General features: G+C 35.0%; 2 protein-coding genes across 3 annotated transcripts; both read right to left on the reverse strand.

Annotated features, from left to right (window-relative positions):
• Positions 1 to 343: 343 nt before the first annotated feature.
• Positions 344 to 1,223, reverse strand: LOC149963008 (uncharacterized). 2 transcript variants are annotated; one of them, XM_090170426.1, is made up of 3 exons: positions 980 to 1,223; positions 861 to 908; positions 344 to 698 (listed from the first exon to the last, which is right to left on the reverse strand). In XM_090170426.1, exons 1-3 carry the CDS (start codon positions 1,184 to 1,186, stop codon positions 678 to 680), a joined length of 276 nt encoding a protein of 91 aa, XP_090026552.1. In that variant the 5' UTR covers positions 1,187 to 1,223; the 3' UTR covers positions 344 to 677. The 2 variants fall into 2 exon arrangements, with proteins under 2 accessions (XP_090026552.1, XP_090026551.1); XM_090170425.1 differs by having other exon boundaries at positions 776 to 908.
• Positions 1,224 to 6,212: 4,989 nt separating this feature from the next.
• LOC149963009 (uncharacterized) lies at positions 6,213 to 19,095 on the reverse strand. Its single transcript, XM_090180320.1, has 7 exons — positions 18,987 to 19,095; positions 17,388 to 17,463; positions 16,162 to 16,221; positions 11,668 to 11,703; positions 11,244 to 11,280; positions 7,377 to 10,461; positions 6,213 to 7,292 (listed from the first exon to the last, which is right to left on the reverse strand). The coding sequence occupies exons 2-6, from the start codon at positions 17,439 to 17,441 to the stop codon at positions 7,388 to 7,390; spliced, it is 3,261 nt and encodes a 1,086-aa protein (XP_090036446.1). The 5' UTR covers positions 17,442 to 17,463; positions 18,987 to 19,095; the 3' UTR covers positions 6,213 to 7,292; positions 7,377 to 7,387.
• Between the last annotated feature and the right edge of the window lie 95 nt (positions 19,096 to 19,190).

The raw sequence follows: 19,190 nt of genomic DNA on the forward strand, positions 1-19,190 counted from the left end.
CAAAAGTAAAGCTAACGAAGAATTTCATAAGTGGTCTATCAAGCAAGATAGAGGTGGGTCCCTTTTTTTTAACAAGGGAAGCGTTTTCGTTTTTCGAAAAAGCTTCTAATGTGATTAATCCTATAGTGCAATCTAACGTCCAGTTAAAAGGTAATGAGTCTAGAAAGGCAATTATTATTGATACATTAGAAAAAGATGAAATTTGGAACAGATTATGGGGCAGAGAAAAAGAAAATTCACAATCAGCTAAGCTATAATGTTTTGATATTTTAATTAATTTTCACCTAAAGGGTTAAACTAGGATGTGAAAAAAGACAATTTAATTAGCAGTGGGGTTCGGAAAGAACTTATAGTTCTAACACAAACTAAAAACCAAACTTGTCAAGAAAATTTGAAAAGATGTTTAATTTAAGAAAAACAAGCAATAAACTTTTCACGAATAGCTTTTCTTCTATTAATTCTTTTTTCTTTTGTAGAAAAACAATTTCAATTTTTAATTTTTGGCATTAATTACTTCATTAGCTTCAGTCTCTTTGCTGATTACCCATATTGATTAACTGTAGGGTTTTCACCTGAACCACAAGACCCTCGTTGTCTGCTGAAATAGTTCTCAAGTAAATCTTGGTTCAATTTTGCAGTTAACACTAATGGGGCTCCTTTCTGTAGCAAAAATTTCACTATTTCGATACTTGAGTACACTGAAATTATACAATATTTTGAAGGTTAATATTGTACATTATATTAATTACAACCGCTGTAATATGGATTTTCTAACCAGTTATTCTTAAACCCTCGAGTGTTTCCCTACTCAAAAGCATTTTTGATTTTTCAAAACCATCCTCCACCACCATGTCGTTTACCTCCTGTTCCCACTCGTCTAAATACCCAAGAAAGTCATCTACGAGCCACTGGAATTTAGTATTTATTTGTTAACACATATCCAATAATTAGTTACCAAAGTAATTAGGCTTTCACATACCTTAAATCGCCAATCATCTAAACTTCTGAAGGGTGTCAAAGCTGGTTTTCTCTTTGTACGGAATGAAAATGTATTTGATTCATTTAGGATGTCAAAAAATGTATCGGAATATCTGAAAAAATTAATAGTCTCCGTAGCTTCATCCCCCATTGCAGTGGTACTATTTAGTATTTGGGTAGCGAGCTTACCTTCATTCGCTATATGCATTAGGGTAAATGTGATTATAAGTTAATTTAGGAACAAAACGTAGCAATGAATTCGAATGAATTTCAGGTGTCAATAATATTCTTCCAGAGATGGCATTTCACATTTTTTTAACAACCTAATTGGTTGAAAGAAACCATCTTTTTGTATTTTTTTTAATTTTCCGCTATTATTTAGACCGTTCTTGGCTGTTTTAACTTTATGAGATATGTCGGAGACAAAAATAGAGGCTCGTCATTATTATAAGGATTTGTTGTTCGGTAGCCAGGCTTAGAGCAAATTTTGTTCTGGTTGGTTTCTGAAAAAATTTTAATCAACTTTTGATTTGATGTGGCTTTATCACAAACCACTGCGAGAATTTTAAACCCTGCGGCCTGTAAATTTTCAATAGCTTCTCATATTTTCGAATACAAATCTTCAGCGAGTAAGCTTCCACAGCGAAAAAAGCGTACGGATATTTAAAATTTGTTGTTATGCCTCTGACCATCAGTTGAAGAACATGGTTGACTAAGTTTACAGTTCCATCATTAGCGTGACCAATTTCAATTTCCTTAATTTTATTTCTAAAATCATTCAAATTTGTACCTCCGATTAGTTCACCCGTACTACTTTTGAACACCAAATCTTGCTTAATTTGTATTTCATCTATTATTAAAGTGAAATATTTCTGGTACTCTTCTAAGTTTTCGATATCAAACTTCTGTTTCATTTAGAAAAACACCTCATCATTAAATCCATTTTTAGTGTTTAGATCAACGGAATAATTAAACAGCGTTCTCTGTGAAGGCAATATGAAGACTTGGCGCAGGGCTTCGTATGAACTACTAGACCTAGCTTTCATTGAAATACACCACTGTATTATGGCCGGATGCCATTTTCTTGGTCTAGATTTTTTCGTTGTTATTAGTCTCAATTGTTCCCGTAATAATACATGTAGTTTTATATATATACCTGCTGTCGAAAGGATTTTTTGCAATGATGTCTTCGAAGTCTCTACTCTCTTGTTCTGTCATCAAAATCCCAGTTTTTTTACAGCTTTTCTTGGCTTTTATTTCTAGTAGTTTTAACATCTTATTTAAGGCTTTATTTTTATATTAACAATTACCAACTTTTCTTTAACTTGTTTTTCAGTCAAGTAATGGAGGTTAGTATTTTTTTATATGTTTTTTTTTATCTCTCTACATTTTCGATTTTGCAAAACCTTTTTTGTAGTTTGACAAGAATGGTACACTCTAAGAAATTGGGGTGTTGATTCAAACCGTTTTTACACTATTTGTCCACTTTTTCATGAGTCGAAATTGACACTGCTAGGGGCGTTTTATTACACAAATCAAACCCTGTATTAACACCTTCAAGATTTTTGTCTTAAAAATACGGTGTAAAAATTTAAAAAATTAGATTTAAAACTCCTATTCCACACTATTTAAACACTTTTTTATCATTCTTTGTTTGTGACACAAAATATTTCCAATAACCGTGTAATAACACACCTTTAAATAGTCATTTTGCAACTTGTAAGCTTTAAACCACACCTTTAAAGGTGTTAATACACCCATTTGAAGAGTAAAATCAAACCCGTGAAGGAGTTAAAAACAACCTTTAGAGGTGTAAACAAACCATTTTAAAGAAAAAAATAACACTCTTAAAGGTGTAAATTCGCACTTTAAAAGATAAAAATTGTACCTGATGAGAGTTGAATCACACCTCTAGAGGTGTAAATAGGTTCGTATAAAGAGTAAAATCACACTTTTAAAAGTGTAAAATCAGACGTTTAAAGGTGTAAAGTCAGACTTTTAAAGGTGTAAAACCACACTTTCAAAGGTGTAAATTCACTTGGTGAAATTCGGGGTTATGGATCATTTCATTGGCCCAGGCCTTGTAGATTTAATATTGTTATTTCACTATTAAAAATGGCGTATTAACACTTTTAAAGGTGTGATTTCACTCTTAATAAAGGGCTTATTAACACTTTTAAAGGTGTGATTTCACTCTAACAAAAGGGCGTATTAAGACTTTTAAAGGTGTGATGTCACTCTAACAAAAGGGCGTATTAACGCTTAAAAGATGCGTCATAACTGATTAAAAGTGCGTTTACATGTTATTGGATTTTTTGTTTCACGAACTGTGGAGAGTGCTTAAAAACAGTTTAATTGTTTGGTTAAGGTGTTGAATCTGGGTTGGACTTATCATATTGAGTGTAAATGGTGTTAGAACGGTGTGAAATGAATCCCAATTTCTTGGAGTGTTTATCTTATTTAAACATTTGTATAGTGTTGTCACACTATTTTTACACCTTTAAAAAGCAACTCCGTTTTGGAAGTGTTAAAACGGTGTGAACGAGGTGTAACACTTTCTTAACACCTTTTAAACACCCCTATTTCTTAGAGTGTAAAGTTGGGTATATTTTGCGAGGAATATTTTTGCATTGTTCATAACGAATTGCTTGACTGGATACACAGATATATGAAGATTTTAAATAACTGTCTTTAAAATGATAAAATAGTTCATCTTGTATGCCATTACAGCTTGACCAGTTTTCAACTTCAAAAATAAAGTTAATCAAGTCCTTAAGAGATAAAATTGAGCCATAAGGATCAACCGAATTGGTCAAGAATATTTCGTGATCTGGAACAATTAACGAGTTACAAAAATATATACTTGGTTTTAAATTTGAAGATAATTCAATGCACAAAAAAATATCTTCACATTTCTTGAACCGTAGGCATTTAAAAACACGATCATGGGATGCAGATTTTTGAATTAATTCGACAGACCAGCCACATGTTTCTAAAGGATTAAGTCGATGAACTAGAAACTCCTTGGCTAATTGTTTTAGAGGATGATCGATTGTTTGCAACTTGTGGTATAGTCATTTGTCACTATTGCTACCGAAGTCTCCACTAATTTCAAACTTCCAGTTGCAACGCTTGCAGGTTCTTTTAAATTTACAGTTACATCATTAGGTTGTGAAGGATTTGTATCAGTAGCTATTAAAGGATATAATCTTATAATATTTTAGTTTCAATTGGAAATTTTAAAGACTGTGGTTCTTCTAAACTTTCAGTTGTCATGACTTGCGAAGACAAAAATTGAGGCGAAGTTACAGTTGACCTTTCATTTGGTTGTGTAGGATTTGTATCAATAGCAATTAAACGGGAATCATCTGATATTTCCAAACTTAAAGGTGTAGACTGTAGTTTTTCTAAACTTTCAATTGCTATGCCATGTGAAGACGAAGCTTTCTGTCCTTCCAAAGTATCGATATTGTCATTCACATATGAATAACAATGGTCCAAATAAATAGGGTCCTATTTATAAAATGGTAGAGGTTGTTTAGCTGTTATGATTGAAATAAATTATATATACATGTAAGACCAAATGTTACCTGTTAAGGTTCTTTCACAGGATTCGAATATTCTTCTGAAGGCCATTCCCACCAACCAAATGCTTAGAACACACGTATTGATGATCGTGTGTGATAATATCTACTCGATTAATTGCTACTACCCAAGCCATACACTTTTCGAAACTTTTTTTAGGTTTTGGAATAGGGTAGTATTTTAAACTTTCACCACGCGATTTATTTGATGTATTGTAGCTCTTACAAGCGTTATAGACACAATACTTTCCCATTTCGATGAAAATGTCCGTATTAAAACAAAATTTAAATATGAAACAGACTAATACAAAACTAGGGTCTATTTTTTTTCTTGATGGAGACAACAAAATCGCGCCGTTACTTTGTTATTTTTTGAAAATGTGTTTTGTGTTTTTCGAATATATTATGAATATGTAGAGGGCGCGATGTAGCTTGCTCTTATCACGTGACAACTTTCTACCAGGATACGGTCCCTCTTTTTTACGGCCCCCGTTCTCCCGTTTGTGGGTAGTTGGCATCAAAAATCTGGTAGGGATCGCACGTGTATTTCCTCTCCTGGTTTTCTTTCTCCATGATGTCAGTTAGAGGTCGGGGACGGTTAATCATTATCCATGTTTAAATTGATTTTTTCGGGAAAAAATGTAAATTAGAAATTTACCGGTTAATATTTCGGAAAATGATTAAAAAACATGTATTCTTCGTAAAATTCGAGCTTTTTATCGAAAAAAAAATCGGATAATACAGAAATATAAATTACTTGATCAAAACGTTTTACGAATAATTTTGAGAGCTTTATCTATTGAATAAAAGTTAACCATCCCCGACCTCTAATGTCAGTTGTTAAAAATAGACCAAGAGGTAAGCGAAATTATATTATCGCCTTAGCGAACTTGTTATTAACTTTAGTCCTCCTAAGGCTTATTTTATGTTCCCTTTATTCGGATGGTAGCATAGGTAGATATCAATAATACTGCATTGTGGGTCGGGTTGGAATCCCACCCAAAATCCTCGATGTTGTTTCCTAATTAAAACCTCAAACATTTTAAAATCAAAATTTGGTAAATCTGCGTATTTCTCCCAGAGTAGCCCCAAGACGACAGTAGTAGAACCCGCGAGAAGAAGGTGCGGTTCTAGAAAATTATTCTTAGGTGGGTTCATACTTCAGGAAATAATAGGGAGTGGGGGAGGAAATCGTATGGAAGTTTATATAAATCATAAATTTTGGGTGGGAACGGGCCCACTGCACAAACCCCTAGTACCGCACCTGGCGTGTAATACACCTCGGTTGATCATTCACCCCCCGCTGCACGGGCCCCGCAAATTTATAATATTTTTAATATGCAAACAGTATTAGACTAATCATGGAATGAAAACTTTTATTTTTATTTAAGACCGAGGCCTTTGCCGCGGAAAATTTCCAATACTAATTAATTAATCAAATATATCTAAATAAATCTCTTAATTTGTAAACTCATAGAGAGATGGCTATAAGTCGCATGATGACTTGTCCTTCTAATGCCATTGTAACATAATCCAAAATTTATAATAAATAAATTTTAATTTTGAATTTTGATTTAAAAGATATGGAAATTTAGTACAGTCAAATCTTTTTCTGGTGATAATAAATAACGCTAAAGAAATGGTGCCCAAACCTTTATATTTCTCATCAAAAACACAATGCAAAATTACAATAATGATTTCAATAACAATGCCAAATTCTGATCATAATTAACAAATAAAATTTTGTATTATATTTTAGTTTAAATTTATCGATACAAGTTAAACGCACTCTCGCCAGCTGAATTTTCTCAGCTTTTAGTTGTTAAATGAAAAAGAGATGGCGATGGAGTCTATCGCGACGCATTCTACGAGCTATTCCAATATCACTTCAATCTTTATTGTGAAAGTCGAACCTTAGAGTAAAAGTATCTGTGGGAAGGAATGAACTATATGCCCCAAAGAGTTAGAAATCAGTCACTCCAGCAGTATTTCTTTGAGAAAATTTTCTTCGGGTGGGTTTCCCAGATATCCGGGGGTGCCGGTATCCAGTGGCGAGCGTAGCACTCCATGCACGCCTGGCAGTGGCGTCGGAAAAGGGGGAGGCTCCGGGGGGGGGGGGCGATAGACTTTTTCTTCGCCCCCCCGGAGAGATGCCTGAAAGAAACACTGCACTCCAGGGGGCTGAAAATCCTCTCTCCGCTACCTTTGGCTGTACAGCATAGTTAGAGAAACCCCCGCTACTCTCATTGCCGCTACTATCTAATAGAAAAAATTGAAAGAAAATAAGTAGTCCCGAACTCGACGATAACACAAATTTTGAGCTTGCGAGAGTGCGTTTACACGTCAATCATGAGTGAAAAGTCATTGTTTGCTTAAAAATCAATAAATTAAGTCCATTACTTCGAGAGATTTTCACTTTTCACTAATTAAATATTATTAAAGCTAATTTTTAATTTACCGATACAACGTAAATACCAAACAAGATGCAAAATCAAATAATTGAAACCCTCAAAAAGCATTTGATTTAAATTTTAAATCGATGATATAAATGTAAAAATTGTAATTTTGTAAATTAAAAATGGTCGTTCTTTGGTTCACAGCAGAACCAACTGACGCTTAACTATTGGAGAACAGCGATACAAGAACTTTACAAGTTGTTAGTAGCATCTTCAGCAATGTATATGCGCTGGCACAGATAGATTCGCAAATCTAGAGCGTGTGTGCAATCATCTGCAATTAAATAAAAATTGTAGTTAAATGTAATCTAAAATACTAATTTCAAGAAAGGGTAGGATCACACAATGAACCACCGACTTTCAAATTGGCTATTGCGGCGTAGAGTTGAACTCTAGGTCTTGGCTCTCCTCTTCGCACCGTTGTTCCCACTCCAACAGGAGCAAGATTACCCGCGCTAGGTTTCGCCTTTTCCATTGTTCCGGGTCGTCTTTCCATCGCACTAAACTTGCCGAAATCACCATGGATATTTCTTTTCCGCTCAAAACTGGAAGCGCTTCCTTTAGTGTGGTCGTCGTGAATGGTTCGATTGCCGTCGCTTTCTTACGAAAAGAGAGCGGTCCCATTTCTTGGTCCCATTTGGTCGTAGCAAGTTGCAAGGGCGTTTTTTCGTCGACGTCGTTGGCATGTATATCAGCCCCGTACGTTAACAAAAGGCGGACCACATCTTTGTGGCCACATTCACTGAAGGCGGCCACGTGTAATGGCGTTCGGCATCTCTTATCTTTAGCATTAATATTGGCTCCTTGGTTCAGCAAAATTGACACTAAATCACTGTGACCTTTCATCGACGCGATAAACAAAGGCGTTCGTCCAAATTTATTAGTAACTTCGATATCAGCTCCATTCTTCAACAGAGCCCTCACCATTTCAAGTTGTTCGCTTACGCTAAGATTATCCCCTGAACCAACATCTTTATGGGAACTCGGTTGAAAATGCTCAACGGCGTAGTGAAGTGGCGATTGATGGTTCCTTTCTTCGCGTTGATTGACGTCGAATCCTCGCTCCAATAATAGATGTATCACCTCGGTACTTCCGTTTTCAATCGCTTGAAACAAAGCCAACGAGCCACTTCTTTCGCATCCAAAATCCAAGAGACATTTGACCACCTCTACTCTGTCGAATTGACAGGCGTACTCCAGTGGCGACTGACTGTTGTATTTGAGATTTTGATCGGCACCCCTTTTCAGAAGCATTTTCACGCATTTCGAATTACCCGCTCTTATGGCCCTAAACAGTACTGGGCAGTATAACGGATCAACTGGTTGGTTTAACAGCGATCCCCGGTCTAAAAGAAATTCCAGTGCACCCTTTTGGTTTCTTTCTATCGCTCTTGCTAAGGCCGAATCATAATTCCAGCTATCTCTGCCTTTCCAAGTGTTGAGCAGCCAAAATCGAGTTTCTTCGTCAGCAGCGTCTCGCAGCAATTTATCCAAGAATTTGACGTCTCCATCGGCAGCGGCCTTAAGAAAGTGTCCAAACATAATCTGTTTCGCAAGAAGAGATTCGGATGTCACTGACATACCGGGAAATGCCAAAATAAGGTTCAATTTATCATGTGATGCCTCAATATTTCCATAGTAAACTATTTGCGTCAAAATAATGTCTTGGAAATTTTTGGAACACGACGAAAGAAACATTAAAAATAATTCAGTGCATTCAGTTTGGCATTTCCCGTAGTTCTCAAGTGGCGCGGCTTCCGCGACCAGTGGGATAAAATCCGTGGACATGTTACCCTCAAGTATAAAACATTTCAAAAGAAACCGATACGTTTTGACCCGTATTCCCCTCGAATCTACGTCGGGTTCTGTACTTTGGTCAAGTTTTGCGTGTTGAAACGCTTTCCGGAAACTATCGAATACGGAACGTGAATTAAGTCGCCAGGCCTTCAGAATTGAGTTTCGAATGAGGTAAAATTTATAGTCATTTATTTCTCGAATTTTCAAACTACTTTCGAAAAAGATCCGCACGAAATCCATGGTCCAATGCCCGCTGCCTAAAACATTTTTTATCAAAATCTCCCCTATTTCCCAAAAATTGTCTCCTTCGAGGTGTTGGATCATTACAATGAAGAATTGGGCGACGAAAAACTCCGCGAATGTTCGATTTATGAATACCGGATTCTCACCAGTTTCCGACATGATGCCTACCCTTTCCACCTTCTTCATCAAAAACTCATTGACATTTTTATCGTGACGATCAAACTTTAATTTTTTAACAATGTCTTTTCCGAGCAACAGTTGTAAACCGGATTCCCAATGATACTCATCTACAAGTGTTTTAACCAGGTGGTTATTCTCGGCGCAACTTGTAGTAGTCGTGTTTTTATACTTATTTCCTTCGTCTTGAAATTTTAACGAAATGAATTGCTGGTACAATTCGTATAATGATATTGTTCTCCATTCCGCCGAAGAATTTAGCTTATTGCCATATACTTCGGCGAGGAGACGACATTGCAAAGGAATTCCCATAAACTGACATTCCTTATCTTTAATAGATCTTGAAAATGTGTTCAACAGACGCATCGCTTTAGACACGAGAATTACATTGTCGTCATGATTCGATCTACGACGCCAGAATTTCACGAGGAAGTTTAGTTGATCTTCCTTAATGAATGGTCGCATTTGAAAGCGTAAGGCCTCAAAGGTCCTGAAGCTTTCCGCGTTACGAGGCCTCGTTGCTACGATCATATTCTCAAGGCGACTGCTCTTCAAACCTAATAGCAATCCTTGCACAAAGATTTCGTATTTTGGACTGATTTCGTCGTATCCGTCGAAGAGTAGAACAACTCTTCCGCTTTTCTCCAAACACCACTTTAACATATTTTTCTCAAATTCTTTATTGTCATTTTGCGAACTGTATATTTCGGAAACGAAAAACTTAATAGCTTCCGAGGTATTTTTGATTTGCCTGCCGAGATGTTTTTCGAAGACGGTGGCGTAACTACTCAAATTTACGAAGATGACCCAACGATTAGGATGTTTCTTTGTCATCGTTCTCGCTAACTTTTGAAGGATTATGGATTTTCCCGTTCCCGCGTCGTCGGAAATGATGATATTTCGACCACGTTCTATCTCTCTAATTAGGTCCACGACATTATTTTCGACCTTTTCTTGATCTTGAAGGTTGATAAAGGTTCGTGGTATGAAGTAGTTTTTGGTCTCCCCTAATCCGGGCAACTTTTGTCCTACGTGGACGTCTATGTCGAAGACGAGCTTGTAAAGAATGTAGTCATCTATGAGGTCTTCCAATTCCGCGCCCATTACATTTCCCAAAAGACTTGTCAGGCTCAGTTTGTTACGACGGTCTCCTTGTAACACCATTAGTGGCTTTGAAATCAACTGGTTCTGTACGACGTCGTTCACATAGGACCACGGAATCGGAGCTATTTTGTTCGAATGAAATACAATAAATGAGGTTATCCAATTAATAGATAGACGAAACCGAGAACAATACCAAATGTTAGGCCTATGTTTCCCGAACAATGTTATGATCGGTATTTATAACTTTTGCTACAGTTATTTGTTCATAAAGTCACTGTAATTAAAACAGTTAAAATGGGTTGTAAAATTCTGTTTTTGTTTAAAAAACCAAAGCACGTGTTTTCTGTTTTAAACTTGGGTTAATTTAAGCTATTGGTTTTTAATTTAAGCTATTGGTTTTTAATTTAAACTAATTATCGTTATTGTAAATTATGTTTCACTGTATAGAGGGTGTTTCAAATTGCTCGATCAGACTATTTTTCTCAAAAACTATTTAACGTACATTTTTGAAATTTTCAGGGTGTATAATCTCATTATAGATCTCTTCAATTTTCAAAATTTTCAAAAATGAATAACTTTTATGGTTTTTGAAAGATTTACTTTTTCACCGGTAGGCGGTACACCAAAATGTTCAATGAGAAAGTTGTAGGGAACATCCGAAAACGTGCGGACGAAATAGGTCTACTTAAAATGAGTTATGAGGTCGAGAAAAAAACAAGTTGGTACTCTCCTAGTACCAACTTGTTTTTCCAAGCTTCGTAAATATGCTTGCCGCGCTATATGTTCTAGCCAAACAATTCTTTAGGTTATTTTGGTATTTGAAATTTAATTTTGGTAAATTATTAGTGATAAAATTTGCAAGGTTTGAAGCACGAATCTATATGAAACAACGTGGAAAACTTACCTTTTAATTTTGAGCGATCATCGATGATTTGTTTTTCCTAAAATTCAAATAATCAGTTTAATTTGAACAGATTGAAACCTATCCGTAAGGCTTAAGAGGGGGTGATCACTACAAGTAATCAATGTACAAGCCCGTACGTTTGCAAAATTGCGTACCGTATTTTGAATCTCAAAGTTATTTCAGAAATGGGAAACTGATTTTGAGGTTTCAGAGCATGATTTTGGTGTTGATTTCTGGTTTCATAGACTAATTTAGAGATTTTTGTAACTAATTTTCGCCGATATTTCGGAATATCGAAATTGATTTCAAGATTTCTAAAATTATTTTATCTAGATTGTACAACTTCCGGATCTATCGCGGGGTACAGATTCTCAAGAAGTAGTTAGCCCCTCGGAGATTTATTCAAATATGGTTCTATACTTACAATGGTGGCATTTATGGTTGATACATCTCCTATAATCTGAAAATATCAAAGTTTGCTTGAATGGAAAATAAATTACAAAAGCTACTTGACTAAAATCAAAATGGGATGTCGGGGTGGATATTACTTGTGCCTCGCAGCAAGAGGAGCCTGGTTTGATCCTAGGCTGTGCAATCTTAAAAATAAAGGCGTTATAAAGGTGTTTAAGGGTGTTATGATGGTTTGAAAGGGGTGTGAAAATGGTGTATAGCTTCTTTTTAAGGAATGAAATAAGTCTCCAAAGGGTGTTATAAAAGAGTGAGATAGGTTTAAACACCTTTATTATACCTTTGTGGGAGTTACACTACACCCTTTAGGGCAAAAGTAAGGTGTTAAAAGAGAATATAATAAAGATGGTTTATCTTACAAAAAAGGTGTTTAGGGACACCTTTAAAAGCGCCCTTGAAAAGGATTACCTCTACACCCTATACTACGAATATCGAAACATAAATGGTATTAAAAGCACCTTTTAGGAAGGGGTAGTTACTCTTTTTATACTGTTAAAAACACCCTTTTGAAGATCGAAGTGACATCCATAAATGATTAGATTACACCGTTTATGTTCTAATTAACACCTTTTAAGATCTGAATTAACACCTCTCGATATCCCAATTACCACCGATTTGCCAAAGTGTTAATATGCCTTTATAAGAGTTAAATCACACCTTTGAGAGTGTAAATAAGCCCTTTTGATAGAGTAAAATAACACTTTTAAAAGTGTTAATACGCCTTTTTTAAGAGTTAAATAGCACCTTTTAAGGTGTTAATAGATCCTTTTGTTAGAATTAAATAACACCTTTGAAAGTGTTAATACGCCCTTTTTAAGAGTTAAATAGCATCTTTAAAGGTGTTAATAGGCCCTTTTGTTAGAGTTAAATAACACCTTTGAAAGTGTTAATACGCCCTTTTTAAGAGTTAAATAGCATCTTACAAGGTGTTAATAGGCCCTTTTGTTAGAGTTAAAACACATCTTTAAAAGTGTGAATAAGCCCTTTTTAAGAGTTAAATAATACCTTTAAAAGTGTTAATCCGCCTTTTTAAGAATTAAAACACATCTTTAAAAGTGTTAGTAAGCCCTTTTTGAGAGTTAAATAACACTTTTAAAAGTGTTAATGCACCCTATTGAAGAATTAAATCACACCTTTAAACGTGTTAATACGCCCATTTGTAGAGTTAAATCACACATTTAATACTACGCGTTTAAGCACATCGTTAACTAGGGATTTTTCATATTTATTTATTAACTAAAACATGGTGTAATTGTTACCATTTTACACGGTTAGGTGTAGTTAATCCCAATAAGAGGTTTTCTAGAAAGATAACGTTTCTGTCAAAAATCGAATAATTGCACATATCTAGCTTTATAATGTGCATATTCATTAACGCATACCGTGCCAAAATGTTTAATTGCGTGTTTAAAATATATGTATTTTATTTAAATATATATATTTTGTAAATATTTATGAATAATTATCTGTTTTTAAATGTTATTGTAATTTAAATTTATCTTTTGTTTAATTTGCTTATTGGTATAAGCAAGAAGTGTTAAAATTTCTATAAAATGCGAATTAAAGAAGAAATAATGACCATTAAATATCATGTTTTTGATTGATAGCGACCCCTATTATCACGTTAAGTCGAAAGTTTCTGTCCAACCTGGGCTTTAGTGTCAATTTTTGAGTTCTTGCTTTAAACAGATTTATAGGTTAATTTATTTATTAAAGGTGTGCTTTTACTCTGTAAGGGGCATATTTACACCTTTAAAACAGTGATTTTACTTCTTAAATGGGAATATTTGTAAATCTAAAGGTGTGATTAAAGTCTTATCAGGTGCAACTAAACTGTTTTGAAGTGTGCATTTACACCATTGAAAGTGTGATTTTACTCTTTAAAAAGGCGTATTTACACCTCTGTAGGTGTTATTTATCTCTTACCAAGTGCAATTTCTCTGTTTTAAAGTGAGCATTTACACCTTTAAAAGAGTGATTTTACTTTTTAAAAGAACCTAATTACACCTCTGTAGGTGCGATTCAACTCTTATCAGGTGCAATTTTTATCTTTTAAAATGCGCATCTACGCCTTTTAAAGTGTGATTGTCCACCATCAGGAGACCCAGGTGGACAAAAAATAAACACAAAAGCTGTTGAGGCCATGTGATTTATCAAAGGTGAAATAGGTAAGCAAAACACGACGAACATAATTGTTTTAAATTATTGAAATTAGTGGAAATATGATATAAAGAAATTCTTCAACTGGGATTAAAATGGGTTTATTTAAGGAAATTTATATCAAACATTTGGGTAATTTAGGCACCAAAAGTCATGTAAATTCGCAAATTCATAAAAAAATACCAATTAATTTATTAACTTTTCGATCACTCTCCCTTTAAGGGGGTTGGTCGGATGGAGCGGAAATTAACGGCACTGCGTGCGCGTCAAAGAGTTCTATCGAATGAGACCAACTTTTTTTTCGGTCACTCTCCCTTTAAGGGGGTTGGTTGGAGGGGGCGGAAATTAACGGCACTGCGTGCGCGTCAAAGAGTTCTATCGATTGAGACAAACTTGTTTTTTTGTCACTCTCCCTTTAAGGGGGTTGGTCGGAGGGGGCGGAAATTAACGGCCCTGCCTGCGCGTCAAAAAGGTTATATCGAATGACACCCGCTTGTTTTTTCCGGTCACTCTCCCTTTAAGGGGGTTGGTAGAAGGGGGCGGAAATTAACGGCACTGCGCGTTCTATCGTTGGACCGACTGAATAACGTGGAAACTGAATAACGCGCATCCTGATTTACGTGGAAAAGTTAGTAAAACCTGAATAACGTGGAAACTGAATAGCGTGGAAACTGAATAACGTGGAAACTGAATAACGTGGAAACTGAATAGCGTGGAAACTGAATAGCGTGGAAACTGAATAGCGTGGAAACTGAATAACGTGGAAACTGAATAGCGTGGAAACTGAATAACGTGGAAACTGAATAGCGTGGAAACTGAATAACGTGGAAACTGAATAGCGTGGAAACTGAATAGCGTGGAAACTGAATAACGTGGAAACTGAATAGCGTGGAAACTGAATAACGTGGAAACTGAATAACGTGGAAACTGAATAGCGTGGAAACTGAATAGCGTGGAAACTGAATAGCGTGGAAATGTTTCCCCTTGTCGTTGTTAGAAGTCGCCACTGACTGAATTTTAAAGGCGTGATACAGTGTCGGTTGCTCTTACGTTAATATTTCAGTCATAAGTGTTTGAATTGTTTATGTTATATTTGGGTATGAATAATTCCAGTTATTCAAAGCAGCTCAGTTAAACAACAAGTCAACTAGTATTAGTCAGGATGAAATGGATCTATTTTTTACTACAGCGGGATACACGACGAGAAAATAGTAAGCGGGTTTGATGGGATTTTTAAATTGCTGTAGCATCGTTCAATCTCTTTTTTCTTCTTCGTGTATCTCGCTTTATATATAAAGAGAGTACGCAAATGCTTCACTCACTATAATTAGACTAGACGCCGAGCCGTTTTCGCCATTGAATCGGGAATAGTACCGCTAGAATGACATTCGGTAGTCGTGGTTTCGGGAAACAAATTCTGAAATTTCCAGTCGGCGCACTCAGCCGCAAAGACTATATAACGCTTCGCTTACTAGACAGGCGTGTTCCTAGGAAAAACCTGTTAACACCTCCTTAGCACTGGAAAAGCTGGGGTAATATTTGGACCCGCGGCTAGAGGCGCCACTAGTAACACAGCTCAAGGTAGGGGAAATTTTGGGCCAGCGTCGAGATGGAGCCACAGTCGGTATGCAAGTTGGGCCATAGAACCATGGACTCTATTAGGTATAATAGAGTCCATGATAGAACACGCCTGTCTAGTAAGCGAAGCGTTATATAGTCTTTGCTCAGCCGTCAACTCTATCATTATACGGGTGCCGCCATCTATAACTTTCAAGGTACATTAGTACTATTAAATCAATTGTATATAGTTCCTGCCGCTAACAGTGGATGGCGCCACCGATTATAATTTTAATGAAACATTTAAATTGAAATCTACCGTAACAATCCAAACTTAGACGACTTGACAAACTTTGTTTTTTACTTGGCGAATTTCACTTACCTCCCCCCCCAAACGTACTCTCTTCGGTACGCCCCTGCACTCGTATTTAAAAAAACAATTATGACATCTTGGGGTGATTTTGAGCCCAGGTCACACTTACCCCACTTCACCCTACTGCGCAAATAGAAAACTGCGAAATTGCATATGCGGTAATGGGAACTGCGCAAATGGGAACCGCGCAGTTGGCCCATTACCATTTAAGTGATGTGTCGAAAAAAATTGAGTTATTGTGTAACGCAATTTGTTAATGGCCCAAACCACCACATGCACAAAAAACACGGAAACACTTTACTGGCATGTAAATAACTGCTTACACTACTGCATAAGAAAAATAACACTATGAATATTTACCACACCACTGTTGATATAAATGTAATTATTGCTTCCGTAATTAGAGGATGGTGAATCCATCTGAAATAAAACGAACAATTACAATCTAGTATATTATTGACAAAGAAAACCTGTTGGGAAGATAAAATATTAAAAAATATTAGTCACATTTAAGTTTAAGCTCGCCGTTGTATGAATATAAAAAAACAAAAATAAATTTTAATCATGTAGTATCTTGTCTCTATCGAAAAATAAACGTTTTTAAAATTAAAAGTACTATTAATAACAGAATACACGTAAGTATGATACTGGAGGAAATCAGTAAATTTGTTGTAAATCAGGTGTGTTATTAGGTAATCCGAAGTTTCGGAGGAAACCCCTCAGACTCTCTTCGTTGGAAAAATTACTGCCAGGGTAGTTTCATTTCAACAAGTTTCGGTCTCAAATTATAAAAAAAAATCTCTCTTCACAAACTAAGGAAGTGCGTATCAGTGGCGGCCTAAGGGGGGGGGGGTGGGGGGGCGGTCCGCCTCGGGTACCAGGGCAGCAGGGGGTGCCATCGGAGAAGCTCGAGGGGGGGGGGGGCAAATCAGAACGATTAAACTTGAAGAAGACGGACCCGTGAAAACTTCTGCACGGTCCTGGGGGGGTGTCACAAAACACTGCCGCCGTCCCAGGGTCCCAGCCTTCTTAAGCCGCCACTGGTGCGTATAATGATCTATTTTATATTACTGTTCAATAATTTCAAGTTATTTTGCTAAAATATTCGTTATCTTGTTGTTGAAAGCTTTGAAATTTTCAAAAACCTTGGCTGAACCGATATGTAGTCCATTGGGCTGATTTCTCGGTCATCGTTACCCGAAATTACCAGTCCTTACCCGAGTAATGATTTAGATGGTCTTATACAGACTATAATTAAAAATATTTGGGTCGAGATAATAGTTAATGTCATACTTATGGTTCTTATGATAATTATGCGATATAAGGCGATTTCGTGTGGGCTATAATATAAAACTGGGCTGTCGGCATTTAAATTAACAATTGATCTACTTCTAATTTTGTCGATTTCGTAGTGTTCAATAAACACCGAAAACACAAAGCTAAGCGTTTCTCCACTTTGAGATTCATCATTTAGCAAATCGAGTTGATGAATCCGTAGAAAAGATAGAAGGGAAGTCTCAAGTGGAAATAGGATACCGTGATTTCTTAAATGGACATTTGAACGAAAAAAGGGTAAAATGACGTACCTTGAGCCTTTTGGATCCACCTAGTTGTATGTTTGAGACGCAGGGTTCTGCCATGACAGGTTCACTTTTTCATAAACTATAAAATTCAAATATATTAAACATTCGACATAATTATAATATAGGTTTGGTTTGTTGCTTTTAAGTTTAACAGATGTGACTAGAGCCCGGTCAAAACAGGAATAATTAAGTTTAAATGCAATTTGGTCAATTTGATCAAAATGAGTAAAAAAGTTCCAAACTGAGTAAAAATAGAAAAATGATAAAATGGGCCACGTGAAAAATATTTAAAATTTTATGTAAAACAGTGCATTTTTAATAATTTAAAATAATTTTCCAAACTGATTAATTTTGATCATAAATAAAAAAATTATCAAAATTTAATAAATTTTATAAAAATAGATTAAACTTGATAATATGAAATTTTAATCGGGTAAAAAGGGATAAATTTAATTTATTTGATCAAATCTGGACATATTTTGAATAGTGTGATCAAAATGAGTTAAAGCAAATCCGAATGAGTGAAAATGAAAAATATAAAAGAAAATGAATAAAAATGCCTGTAATTGGCTAAATATTCTTAACTTTTGGTAAATAAAATAATGTTTTAAAAAAATTGTTGCATTTTGATCAAAATTGATCAAAAAGGTTAAAATGGTTAAAAATTATAAAAAAAAACTTAAATATTAGTAAAAATGAAGAAAATTACATTATTGTCGAACAAACATTTAATTTAATTTTAAAACAATTTTATTTTAAAAATTGATAAAATAGGTTAAACCCCATAAATTTTGATTATATTTTTATAAATTGTATCTAAATTGATAAAAAATATACAAAATTTAAATAATTAATATTGGGTAAAAATATTTATGAATATATTATATTTGATCAAATCATAATGAACTTTGATATTCTTTGATCAAATCATAATGAACTTTGATAAATTTCAACAAATCATAATGAACTTTGATATTCTTTGATAAAATCATAATGAACTTTGATAAATTTGAACCAATCATAATGAACTTTGATAAATTTGATCAAATCATAATGAACTTTGATAAATTTGATCAAATCATAATGAACTTTGATAATTTTGATCAAATCATAATGAAATTTGATAAATTTTATCAAAATGGGTAAAACTTATTCAATTTGTTATATAATGAGAAAATAAAAAGGTCAACTTTATTTTAAACTTTTTTGTTTTTCAAAAATTAAAAACAAAAAAGTTTAAAATAAAGTTTGATAATTATAGCTCTTTTTATCTACATGTATTTCCTTTTTATTTTCTTATTATATAACATTTTGTATAAATTTCAACCATTTTGATCAAATTTATCAAAGTTCATTATGATTTGATGAAATATAATAAATTCTAAGTGACGGACATCTCGGTAACAATTCCCTCGTCCTTCGTCTTCTCTCTCTTCGCACAAGCTTAAACCAATAAACCCACAACACGAAGTTGCGTGTCTTCACAAGATTGCAACCCCGGCCATCGGAAAGACATTAAAAGTAGCTAGCTGATCATCATTGTTCTTTTATTTAAGCCCGCCTGGAAAATCGTTTGTAAAGACAGTGACGGATTTGACGTACCTGAAACCTTGGTTTAAGTACCTTCGCGGATCTAATAATTGACTTGAGGTCACAAAGTCACTTTTTATTCCAGAAATGAAACTCCTAACGAATCTGACAAGGGCCTAAATTTGATACTCACTAAAATGGCGGTATTTTATCTCCGGCTCAGTGTATTGGCACACACATTTATTAACAAAAGATAAAGCGCTTTTTCTGGATAAC

Source organism: Leiobunum rupestre, chromosome 1 (assembly GCF_980474605.1).
Source record: "Leiobunum rupestre chromosome 1, qqLeiRupe1.1.hap1, whole genome shotgun sequence".
Lineage (NCBI taxonomy): Eukaryota > Metazoa > Arthropoda > Arachnida > Opiliones > Sclerosomatidae > Leiobunum > Leiobunum rupestre.